At 40.2% G+C, this 12,885-nt stretch overlaps 1 protein-coding gene across 8 annotated transcripts in view; it reads left to right on the top strand.

The window, feature by feature from the left end:
• TRPM3 (transient receptor potential cation channel subfamily M member 3) overlaps positions 1-12,885 on the top strand; it is a 488,292-nt gene that overhangs the window by 374,501 nt on the left and 100,906 nt on the right. For all 8 annotated transcript variants that reach the window (XM_048049695.2, XM_066988522.1, XM_066988523.1 and 5 more), the window contains exon 7: positions 2,520-2,694. In XM_048049695.2, the coding sequence (XP_047905652.1) occupies positions 2,520-2,694 (175 nt within the window). The remainder of the gene's footprint in view (positions 1-2,519; positions 2,695-12,885) is intronic.

The raw sequence follows: 12,885 nt of genomic DNA, 5'->3' as shown, positions 1-12,885 counted from the left end.
TAAAGAAAAGTTTCGTAAGTATTGATAGAAAATTCATAAAATTTGGTGACTTTGACATTCTAGCCAGACGACCAGAAATAAAACAACTCCTTATCTTACATTAAAATCTTAACTGAAGAGTGTCTCATCAGCCACTATGTGATTACACTGGGATATTTCTTAAATAAAAGTATTTAAGTCAGTTAATTTAATTTTCACTCATCATCTGTTAGCAATTGCCATACTACAAAGTTTTCTCGCACTAGATATAAATATAAACAGCATTTCTTTTATCATCTAGTGGCAAAGGAAAACCTAGGCAGATTTGTGAATTGAGGTTCTCTGATGAAAACTCCAGTGCAAACAGATGTATTATATTAATTGTATTGATATGATGTGGAATAAAATCATAATATCTGTAAGATTCTTAGGATTTTTTATTATTTTTAATATTTAGGATGCTCTCTTAAGAGGTGTGATTTTATAAATGATAAAAATTTATGAGTAAGTCAAATAAATAAGTAACCCAAATTTGCCCATCTAAAATCATCCTTAACTTAAGTACTTCAAAGTTAAAGGAAGTACACAAGGTTAGTCTAACCCCTCACGCTTATAATTTACTCCTTTTAATCAACATTTCTAATTTCCATTTCTCATTTAATTCCACTCTTATAAGCTGCTTCTTCACTAATGCCTTTGAAAATAATTCAACAACCTATAAATGATTAGGTAGAGCAGCAATCATGGCAAGTCCTAATATTGATAAAAATAAAAAAAAATAAAATAATAACAGTGAGTTCTGTGGTAATCACTCTGCTAAATGCCTTGTTATGTTCTACCCTTTTACTTCTCTTTTATTAGCTGGGATTTTATAACTCTGCTTACAGTTTTCATACTGTAAAAACACACCACTTAACTTATAAAAAAAATAAAAAGAAAAAAAGAAAAAAAAAAGAACAAGCAGACAGTAGATACAGCCATAATGAAGTCACCGATAATCTCTCCAGGGAACAGTATCAGTTTGTAAAGTGTTTCAGAATGTGCTTACAATATTTTGCACTTTTGTATGAGAATTGTTTGGTTTCTATTTTAAAGAACATTTCACTTCGTCTTTTGACAGTGACTCAAATCCTGAAAAAATTTGGTGGCTAAAAAAAAGGCTTGATTTGTTAATGTTTCCACAGGGTCTAACAAGACTTAGTGTTCCACTCCCATAGTCTTATCTTTGTTCTTACGAACTAGAACTCTCTCTAAATGGAAACTGCAGGCAGTCAGACCAAAACCCATGGTTGCCTGGATTCTTGCAACATTTCCCAACCTAACTATTAACAGGTTGGGTGAATCTTTCTATTTTTCAACGAAGCATCACATTTCTGTGCATGATACATATAGTATATACATATAGTTTTACTTAAGAAAATCTAGCCTAAAATTTAAATTTAAATTTAAATTAAAAAAAAAAAAAAGACTTTGAGCCTTTGTGTTTTCAAGAAAAGTTAATAGAAAACAGTCAACTTGTTCTCCTGATTGAGTCCTTTGGATTCCCCTGTCTCAGCTGGTCAAGAAGTGACAAGCATAAAAGTTTTCTCAGTCATATAAACACAAGCCTGGTATCAAACTGTTTTTCTCTAAATTCACAAGGCTTTCATGTCAAAGTCTGTACTATCAATTTTGTAGAGCTCTCCCATCTAACTATATTACAAATTTGGAGGGAAAAAAAAAATAAAAATAAAATTTTGCTCCTCTGGTTCAGCACAAGTTCAGCTCTCTCAGTAGCACTGTCCAGTGTGGGGTCTGCAGCACAAGTAATATGCCGGAAAATTTGAAGTGATTTTGGAGAACGACTGTGAGACCAACTAGAATTAGAAAACAAGTGTTGCATTGGCTTGTAACATGTATTATCATTTTGTCAAGGAGAAGGTTATAGGACCATCCAGCTGCACCCTTAAAATATGCAGTAAGGAAACAAAAATACCATGGTAGAGATGATTTTGAAGCTCCAAGCAAAGCTACTGGAAGAACCAATGATTGAAAAATGACACCATGCAAAATCTAGATTACAAGAAAACTGCTCTGTTCTGAATCAGAACATGTTAGAAATAATTGCGGTAGCTTCTCTATTCTTTCAAAACAAGATATGATCTTTTAAAAAATAAATAAGTAAATAAAATTGTGGTCTCTTTCAGCCACGAATATGGCACTTAAAACAGAAAATAAATCTATAAAATCCTTTTCTTTTTTTTTCTTTTTTTTCTTTTTTTATTTATTTATGTGATGAAACTGACCAGGTGACTACACTGGTCTCTCCTGTCCTTAAAAGCTATGATTTTATGAATGGCATTTTCTCTTTTTCTCTAACATGACACTGTAGAGTCGCAATCTAATTTAAGTTTGATTTTTTTTTCTGTCTTCTGTTACGTTTTGTTTGCTTTGCTGGCTTTGTTTGTTGTTGTTGTTGTTTGTTGTTGTTTTTATTGGTTCTTCTTGTTGTTTCTTTTGTTTGGTTGGTTGGTTTTTTTTCTTTCTTTCTTTTACTCCAGGAATTGGTCAGGGGGTTCCAGTGGTGGCCCTCATTGTGGAAGGAGGTCCCAATGTTATCTCTATCGTTCTGGAGTACCTGCGAGACACGCCTCCTGTTCCTGTTGTGATATGTGATGGCAGCGGTCGGGCATCTGACATCCTTGCCTTTGGTCACAAATATTCTGAAGAAGGAGGGTGAGTCATTTCCTCATGAGAGCTTTTTTTCTACCGATTTGGTGATAACATAGAGCCAAAAAAACTATTAGAAATATAGTTCTGAAACTAATCCGGTCCTCACATGGCTTTTTCTGTCATTGACGTGAGTAAAGTATTGAATGTACCCAGTCCAAAAAAAGCTAAAGTACCACTAAGGAAAATCTACAGAATAAAACAATCAGAGATTTAGAGACTCTATCATGTAGTTAGAATATTATAGTGCTGTGAAATGCAGCATGTGGACAGGTAAAGCACATGGTCCTTGAAGTCACAACTCAAGGGATTCACTCAAAAGATATGCAAAATTATTTTCATTGTATTCAAAACTGTCTCAGACAAGTTATGTCATTGTAACAGTGTACTGCCATCCTCTGGTTTCATTCCTACATAAACCATCACATGAATCCCAAATGTTCATAATCTCGGTTGTATTTGCCTTGCACTTTGGGCATGACTCTGCACACCTGCCTATATTTACACAACTGCTTGTGCACTGATCTGCATTTGTGCTGTCCCACCTTTCTTTGCAGACTCAAGGTGCAGCAAGGATAATATTTAGCTTATATTATAGAAAATTCAAGTGTGTTTTTGTTGAATCAGGCTGTAAGTATTCTTTCCAATTTCTAAAGTACATGTTAATACTGCATGCCTAAACCATGTTTTTTGTTTGGTTGGTTGGTTGTGTGTGTTTTTTTTCCCTCTACCACAAAAATATGTATGCAACCATGGAATCATGGAATGATTGAGGTTGGAAGCAATCTTTGGAGGTCATCTGGTCCAACTGCCCTGCTCAGGCAGTTGGCTACAGCATGCTGCCAATGACCATGTCCAGACAGCCTTAGAGCATCTCCAAGGATGATGGCTCCACAATTGTCTGAGAAATATGTGTCAGTGTTCCACCACCCTCAAAGCTTTTCTGTGATATTCAGGTGGAGCCTCCAGTATTTATGTCCATTGCCTCTTCTCCTGTCACTGGGTACCACTTGAAAGAGCCTAGCTCCATATTCTTTGCACCCTCTTTTCACATATTTATATACATTCATTAGATCCCCCTCAAGCTGCCTTCTCTTCTCTAGGCTAAGCAGTCCCAGCTCTCTTAGCCTTTTCTCATAGGAGAGATACTCCAGTCCCTTCATCCTCTTCGTGGTCCTTTCCTGGACTCTCTCTAGTACATCCATATCTTATCTGTTCTGGGGAGCCCAGAGATGGACACAGTACTCTGGGTGTGGTCTCACCAGTGCGGAGTAGAGGGAAGGATCACTTCCCTTGACATGCTGGAAGTATTCTTCCTAATGCAGCTGGGAATAGCATTGATCTTATTTGCTGCAAAGACACATTTCTGGCTCATGATCAGCTTGGTGACAACCAGAACTCCCAGAACATTTTCTGCCGGACTGCTTTCCAGCTGGGGGACCCTTAACATGTACCTGGGGCTGTTTCTCTCCATCTACAGGACCTTTCACTTACCCTTGCAGAGAGGGGTTCCTATCAGCCAATTTCTCCAGCCCGTCCAGGTCCCTCAGGATGGCAGCACAACTGCATGGCATATCAGCTACTTCTCTCAGTATTGTGTCATAAGCGAACTTGCTGAGCCTCATCATCCAGATCATTAATTAAGACATTAAACAGGACCAGACCCAGTACTGACCCCTGGGGTACACCACTAGTTACTGGACTCTCGCTGGACTTTGAGATACTGTTCATACCCACTGAGCCTGGCCATTCAGTTTTCAATCCGCCTCACTGAATGATTACCCAGTCCATACTTCAACTGGTCCATGAGAACCTTCAGGGAAACAGCTTCAAAGGCGTTGCTGAAATCTAGGTAGACAATATCATCTTCTTTCTCTCATTCATCAGGCTGTTCATTTATCTGTAGAAGCTTATCAAGTTGATCAAACATGACTTCCCCTTACTGAATCCATGATGACTATTCCTGAGGACTTTCTTGTCCTTCATGTGCCTGGAAATTGTTTCCAAGATGAGCTGCTCTATAACCTCCTCAGGGGTTGAAGTGAGGCTGACAGGGCTATAGGTCCCTGGGTCCTTCTTCTTGTATTGTTTGGAGATAGGAGTGACATTTGCCTTCCTCCAGCACTCAGGCACTTTTCTTAGTCACCATAATCATCCAGAGATTATTAAGAGTGTCCTCATAATGACATCAGCCAACTCCTACAGTACTCATGGGTACACTCCATTAGTGTCCGTGGACTTACTCAATTTGCTTAAGTATCCCACCAAGAATATATCTTCCTTGATCCAGGTTTTTACCCACTGGTCTGTTGTCCCTGGGATTCTTCAAGACTAGTTTTGCTAATAAAAATTGAAGCAGAGAAGACAAACAGTACCTCAGACTTTTCCAGATCCTGTGTCACCAGGGCCCCCCTACCAATTCAACAATGAGCCCACATTTTTCTAGACTTCTTTCTGTCAGCAGGGTAGTTGCAGAACCCTTCTTGTTGACTTTGACACCCCTTGCCACATTCAATTTCAGCTGGGCTTTGGCTTTGCTAACTGCATCTATGTACACTTTGGGAGTGTTTCTGCATTTCTGTCTACTTCTACCTTCTTTATACTTCTTTTCATGTTTGAATTTTTCGAGTAGATCCTTGTTATCCATGCAGGTCTCCTAGCGTCTTTCCCTGACATCCTGATCATAAGATGGACCACTCTTGAGCTTGGAGGAGATGATCTTTGAGTATTAACCAGCTTTCTCTTCCCTCCAGGCTTTATCCTGTGGGACTCATTTAGGCAGATTACTGAAGAGAATCAGCTAGCCTTAAGTCAGGGTTTTGATCTTGTTTTTTGCCTTGCTCTGTCTTCTCAGAGTCCTGAATTTCACCATGTCGTAGTCACTAGAGCTAAGGCTGCCTTTGGCCTTCACCTTCTCAATGAGTACCACCTTGCTGGTGAGCATGAGGTCTGTCAGAGCACCTGTTCTCATTGGTTCTGCTCTCAGAAATTTGTTGTCAATTCTCTCCAGGAACCCCCTGGATTACTTATGCCCTTCTGTGTCGTCCCCCAGCAGATATCAGGGTGGTTGAAGATCTCCATGAGGTCCAGGGTCTGCAAATGTGAGTCTGCTCCTAGTCGTCTGTAGACGGCCTCATCTGCTTGTTTTTCCAGGTCACACAGCCTGTAGTGGATACCTACTACAATGCCACCCTTACCTGTGTTCTCTTCAGTCCTTACACATTAGCTCTCATCTGGCTCATCATCCACTTCCAGGTAAAGTTCTATGTGTTCCAGCTGCTCTCTCACAGAAATGGCAAATTCACCTGCTCATCTTCCCAGCCTGTCTTCCCTAAAGAGATTGTATCCCCTCACTGCAGCATTCCAGTCATGGGAGCCATCCCATCACTTCTCCGTGATCCCAACATCATAGGCTTGCAACTGCACACAGATCTATCTCATTGTGTTTATTTCATGTGCAACATGCATTAGTGTACAGGCACTTCAGAGAGGCATCCTAGCATGCTGATTTCCCAATAAATACTTTGGGGATTTCTTCATTGGTGCCCTGAAGGAACTTCCTTGCTTAAATAGAACTGCTAGAGATGACCCTGTTTAAACATTGTTTTGCTAACTTTATGATCCTTTCCGGTCAAATGACTCCAGGCCCTTTGTCCATCAATGTCATCCATCACTGCCTCACCTGCCTGCAGGTTACTCTCTTCTGCTCCCATCATTTGTACTTTAAAGCCCTCATTAACAGGTCAGCCACTTTGGCAAGTTACCTTTAAGCCATCTTCCCCAGGTAGACATTGACCTGCAAACAGGGTCCTACGGTCCTAGAACCCAAAACCATATCACCAATATGAAGAAGGCTGCAACAACTGTCTTAAGCTCTATCTGCATCAAAGCCTCTACCTTAACAGGGACAGTTGCTTCAACACCTGCTGGGGAAGCTGCCCTGTGGTTTGTCACCACCATACCAGAGACTGTACTGGTACAAATTCAGCTAAGGTCCCTTATTTGCATCCTGCTGTACACACTGCTGCGTCTGTTGGTTGTATTCTTGGATCTGTGCTTTTGTCCTTGCTGTAATATAGGCTTCTGCAGGGCACTAGCCAAAAGGGTGTTAGACCCTCCCTAAATAGGAGGTAGCTGCAACAAAAGCTTCAGGCACCTTGGGTCAAAGGCAGCTGATCACACTGGTTAGAAGCTTCTAGAGCTTCCTCAGGCCCACACACTTGTAGATCCCACTACCTGGTCTTTACCTGATGACAGTAGACACCCTCAGAGGGTTTCCAGGCAGTCACCTAAGAGCATGAACCTTGTACCCAGAAGTCCCCAAAGCAGAACACAGAGATTGCTTTTTACAGTAAGAAAGAGCAAATAAAGGATGATTTAGATCATTTAGAATTTTAGATCAAAGCATGAAAGGGGCATCAAGGCCCCCTCAGATTCTAATTACTAAGAATTATTTCATACTTTTTCTCTGATTAGCTGCAGTAATCTGATCAGGATTTAGTGGGAAGGGGTACTTTAGAATATTTAAAGGTATGTATTCACACCCACAGTAGTTATGCAAATAATAAAACATGAATAAATAAACACTGAACTCTAGACCAAACAGTACTGTATTGTTTAAAAATAAATGTCATCATGAACTTCTTCAACCTAGAGCTCCTAATGAGAGTGAGATAGTTTTCCACAAATACTAGAATCAGATTTATATTCAGGTTCACATAATCCAGTGCTGCATCTGAGATAGATTTGACTGTGTCAGGTTTCCTCGTAAACTGTGAAAAGTTCTCTGTTCTCAGTAGTCTAATTGTTAATATATTTACCATAACCCTATTCAAACATCTCTTATTCCTTCGTATGCTATGTACCTATACAGTTTCCATCTATCTTGTTTGCATTCTGATGTCATCATGACAAATAATATAGCAAGAACAGAATGAATGCAATTTATGTCATCATCACAAACTCTTACTTTTAAGAAAAGCAGGTGAATGAAACACTAGTTGCTAGAGAATTGCTCAGCTGAGCAACTGAGATGCTCAATTCTTTCTTCATGAAAGTGTTTTTTTTACAATAAGTCTTCTTTCTGTGGTAGTGTTTGTTTCTGTTCACCCTGCACTAAATAAACCACAGGAAACTAAGAAATCTGTAAAGCTGTCTAGTGACAATTTCTACGTGATTGCCTCATGTCTGAAAAATCAGTCTAACATGCAATTACATTCTTAAGAATACTCAAAGTGAAACACCAATATTATATATATATGCTTAAAAAATTTTACCCAAATATACTGCAGTTCATATGTAAATTGGGTACTCCCTCCCCTCTGATTACATTAACCTAGTTTTGAATAATGATTAGCAATATGAGGAGAATACTGAATAATTGGGACATTAATTGTGTATTACTAATAGCTTTTTCTTTCAGATGGAATCTAAGTAGGTTACACAGAACTGTGTCTGTTAGACACTAAATCAATGTAAAATATCCAAAGTGTGACCAAAATTTAATTGTGCAGTCCGCCCTGCAATCAAACTATAAAGTCAAAAGTCTATTTTAATTAATTATGGACTTCTTCAAGACAAAACATATCTTCTCACTGCTTTCCACTGGGTGTCTGATCTAAATCTTTCAAAAAACACCTAATTCATGGGAAAAACAGACTCAGCACTTGAATGCTGGTATTATCACACTTCTTTTTCTCCGGTATTTTAAAATCCCACTCACTGAAGACAAGGAATGGATTCAATCTCTATGAGTAGAATAAGAATGTGTGTATGTGTGTACTTAGCATAGCTGTAAGTTTTCAAGTTTATTTGAAAGCTTGTTTCCAGGGGTCACAGAACTATGTCTGGAGGTGAAGGAGGACAAAATATTGTTCTGTTTTCTTGAGTTTTAATTAGTGTGGCACCAATCCATCATCTCAGAGAGGTCCTTACATGTTGGGCAATTGCTCATCTGCCCCAAAGGTCCTTTTGTATTGGGCTTCAAAAAATTGTGGTGTGCCTGCCTTCTATCCTCATTGTTTATCATTTCTAATTGATTTCACATAGCAGAAACAGATTATATATATATATATATATATATATATATAAATCATGTTGCAATAACCTTTTGCAATGTCAATATTTGCACATCCTTGAGCAGACAAAAGGTAGGAAGGTGGATCTGCCTTGTTTTAAAGCCTAGTGATAGTCTTACCTCATGAAAAGTTGGACATGTCACTAACCTAAGTCTGACTTTCAGTGCAAATTCTAACTACAAGCAGACTTTATTGTACTGCAGTGGAACAAGACTGTGAGCACAGAATGCTGTGTACATCCTGCCTTGCAGGAGGTGTTTCTACAATGGCATGATGTGCTAACAACAGGTCAGAAAGAACTGTGATGCACACCATAAAGTAAAGGTGTCTTTGGGTGTAAATTAGTTTTGAGGCCTCATTACCACGTCTCAAAAAGTCCATTGAAATTTCAGGGGAAAGGCAACGCAGATAGGCAGTTTCCACAGAGCTGAGGCTTGAGCATTATGAATATCAGATATACAGTATTAATGCAGTGTTACTGTTTGTTTTTTTGTTTTGTTTGGTTTTGGTTTTTTGTTTTTTTTAAAGCTTACCATAGCTATAGTTTCAAGGACTACATATCGCTTCAGTCTGAAAAATGTTGAATGCAACATTTAAGAATGTACAAGGTGGCTACATTTCACTACAAACAAATAAGTCTTAGTTGTAAACCCACTGAGCTCCTAATAGCTTTGACATCTTAATGACAAACAAGCTATGTACTGGAGATAACCTAAATGAGAAGCAGGCTGAAATATAGGCTTCCCTGTGTTCTGACTTTGAAGATTTTTTTAGCTGCTTATTGCTATTTTCCCTGATTTAAATATCTAAGTCTATGAAACACTTAATTTCTCGTTTTCTCAAAAGCTGCAAATGTGTTGAAGTGCTTTGAGAGGTGAAAAAATAGGATTAATCATAAGCACCCAAAGTTATCCTCTATGTAGTCCCCAAACTATTGAAGTGAATATTGTAGTAGTTAATAACTCTTTTCCACATAAAGCCAAAATATGTTTGACTGTATTATCAAGGATGTCTTCTCATTTCACTTTCTTGCACAAACTGGAAGTACAACTGCAAAGTGCAACTATTTATAGAATCATTCAATAGTAGTTTTTAATCCTCAGAGAATTTTTTAATTAAATGTTGAATTTAAGAGAAAAATGAAATACTAAGTTAAAACTATGTCACTTCTTAGGCAAATATTTCCTTACTTAATGGAAACGGACTTGCAATATTCAACTACAGTCTCCCAGCTGAGTTTATAGTGTATTAACTACTCCATCAGATCTACTCCTGCAAGTATGAAACCCTTAAGGAATTCAGTTCAATGCCATAAAAACGTATTTCTTGCCTAACGTTCATAAGGAAACATATAAAACATTCTTTCTTCTTTAACTGAGCAGCCTCACATGAGAATTGTTAAAGATTGCCTTTGGATTGATCTGTCTCTGCATCCACTGTGGCAGAGATTTTAGGCTATGTATGAGACTTAAGTATCTTTGTTTCTAATAGGGAAAATATTGGGATATTTTGCTTTGAGCAAAAAGGATGATAATGTGCGTGCAGTTTGGCTCTTCTCTGACCCCTGTGGTGTTTCTTTTGCATCTTATGCAAGATTGCAAGATTGCTTTCACATTGTATACCTTTATATCATTACTGTTCTCTTGCACCAAAGCACTCTGCAGATCAAAAGCTGGATAGAAGCAGCTCATTTCTATGTTAAAGCGCAACCACCTCTTTCACCAAGGGACAGCCATTCAATAAACATAATCAGGGAAAAATAGTGTAGAAGAACAACCACCAGTGAAGAGCTGCAAGTAATACTGATCCCTGGGAGCAGCAGTAAGGGACTCAGGAATCCAATTTGGTTTTTTTGTTTGGTTTGGTTTGTTTTTTTTTTATCAGTCCCTGTCAAAGGGAAGGGGATTGAAAGGGCAAGTCAAGTCTGGCAAATCAACAGATGGTTACAGGACTGGTGCCACAGACAGGGGTTTGGCTACTTAGACTATGGGACTCACTTTGAGAAACCTGTTCTGCTATGGGCTGATGGGGTCCATCTGTCAGAGAAAGGGAAGAGTATCTTCAGTCACAGGCTTGCCAAGCCGGTGAAGAGGGGCACCAGTTTGGCAACTCTCATGAAACTAGAGTTGCCAGAGGAAGAGAACCTCAATCCATCCTGCTCCTCCCAGTTTGACGCCAGTGTCAGTGACAGGTGCCCAGAGCCTGGAGAGGTGTCATGGGTCAACAGGTGCCCAGAGCCTGGAGAAGTGTCATGGGTCAATAGGAGAGCACCGGAAGAGTAGGACAACGAAACTCCAGCCACTGCAACCAGTGAGTCAGCTTCATCAGGAGCCCATATCAATTGTCCTTATGCTAACACACGTAGCATGGGGAATAGACTTGAGAAGTTAGAGATGTATTCATGCCTGCAGGGCAATGATCTCATCAGCTTTATTGAGTTGTGGTGGGATGGCTCCTGGAATGCATTGATACACTTCCTTCTCTAAGTGACAGAGGAGCCAATGAGGAGAGGTGCAATGCTGGACCTCATTCTCATCAGCAAGGAGGGACTGGTGGGGAAGGGGAAACTCAGAGGCAGCCTTGTCTGCAGTGACCATGAAATGGTGGAGTTTTGCATTCAGAGGGCATCAAGGAGGGAACACAGCAATCTCACTACCCTTGTCTTTGGGAGAGCAGACTTCAGGGACCTGCTTGGTAGAGTACCATGGGACAAAGTCCTGGCGGGAAAAGGGGCCCAAGGAAGCTGGCTAATATTCAAGGATCACCTCCTCCAAACTCAGGAATGACACCTCCCAACAAAGAGGAAGTTGGGCAAAAACACCAGGAGGCCTGCACAGATAAACAAGAAGTTCCTGGCCAAACTTGAACAGAAAAAGGAGGCCTACAGAGGGTGGAAGCAAGGTCGGGTAGCCTGGGAGGAATACAGAGAAATTGTCCGAACAGCCAGGGATCAGGTTAAGAAACCTAAAGCCTGTTTAGAATTAAATTTGGCCAGGGGCATTAAGATCCACAAGAAAGGTGCATCAATGATAAAAAGAAGACTAGGGAAATTGTGGGCCCTCTTCTGAAGGAAACAGGAGACCAGGCCACCCAGGATATGGAGAAGCCTGAGGTACTCGAGTTTTTTGCCTCAGTCTTCACCAGCAAGATCTCCAGGCACATAGTGCAAGCTCCAGCAAGCAAAGGTAGTGACTGGGAGAATGATGAACAACCCACTGTAGGAGATCATGTTCAAGACTATCTAAGGATCATAAAGGTGTGTGAGTCCATGGGACTTGATGAAATACACCTGCAGGACATGAGGGAACTGGCAGATGTAGTTGTTAAGCCACTGTCCATCATATTTGAGAGCTCGTGGCAGTCCAGTGAAGTTCCCACGGATGGGAAGAGGGGAAACATAACCCCCATTTTTAAAAAGAGAAAAAAGGAGGACTCAGGGAGCTACAGGCCAGTCAGTTTCACCTCTGTGCCCAGCAAGATCTTTGAGCAGATCCTCCTGGAAACAATGCTATAAGGCACATACATAATAAGGAGGTGATTGGTGACAGCCAACACAACTTCACTGAGGCCAAATCATGCCTGACAAATCTGGTGGCCTTCTACGATAGGGTTACAGCATTATTGAAAAGGGGAAGAGCAACTGCCATCATCTATCTAGACCTGTGCAAAGCATTTGACACTGTATCCCATGACACCCTTGTCTCTAAATTGAAGAGACATGGATTTGATGGATGGACCAGTTGGTGGGTAAGGAATTGGCTGGATGGTCTCACTAAAAGAGCTGCAGTCAACCACTCAATGTCCAGGTGGCGTTCAGTAACAAGTGGTATATCTCAGAGATTGGTATTGGGACTGGCACTATTTAACACCTTTGTCAATGACATGGAAGGTGGGATCTAGTGCACCCTCAGCAAGTTTTCCAACACCAAGCTGTGTGGTGCTGTTGACATGCTGGAGGGAAGGGATGCCATCCAGAGAGACCTTGACAGGCTTGAAATACGGGCCTGTGCAAACCTCATTAGGTTCAACAACGCCAAGTGCAAGGTCCTGCATCAAGGTCAGAGCAATTCCAAGTACAGATACAGTCTGAGCAGAGAATGGATTGAGAACAGCCCTGATG

Source organism: Anser cygnoides, chromosome Z (genome assembly GCF_040182565.1).
Source record: "Anser cygnoides isolate HZ-2024a breed goose chromosome Z, Taihu_goose_T2T_genome, whole genome shotgun sequence".
NCBI classification, from domain to species: domain Eukaryota; kingdom Metazoa; phylum Chordata; class Aves; order Anseriformes; family Anatidae; genus Anser; species Anser cygnoides.
Note: the sequence above shows the minus strand (reverse complement) of the source record. Positions and strands in the feature narration are given on the sequence as shown.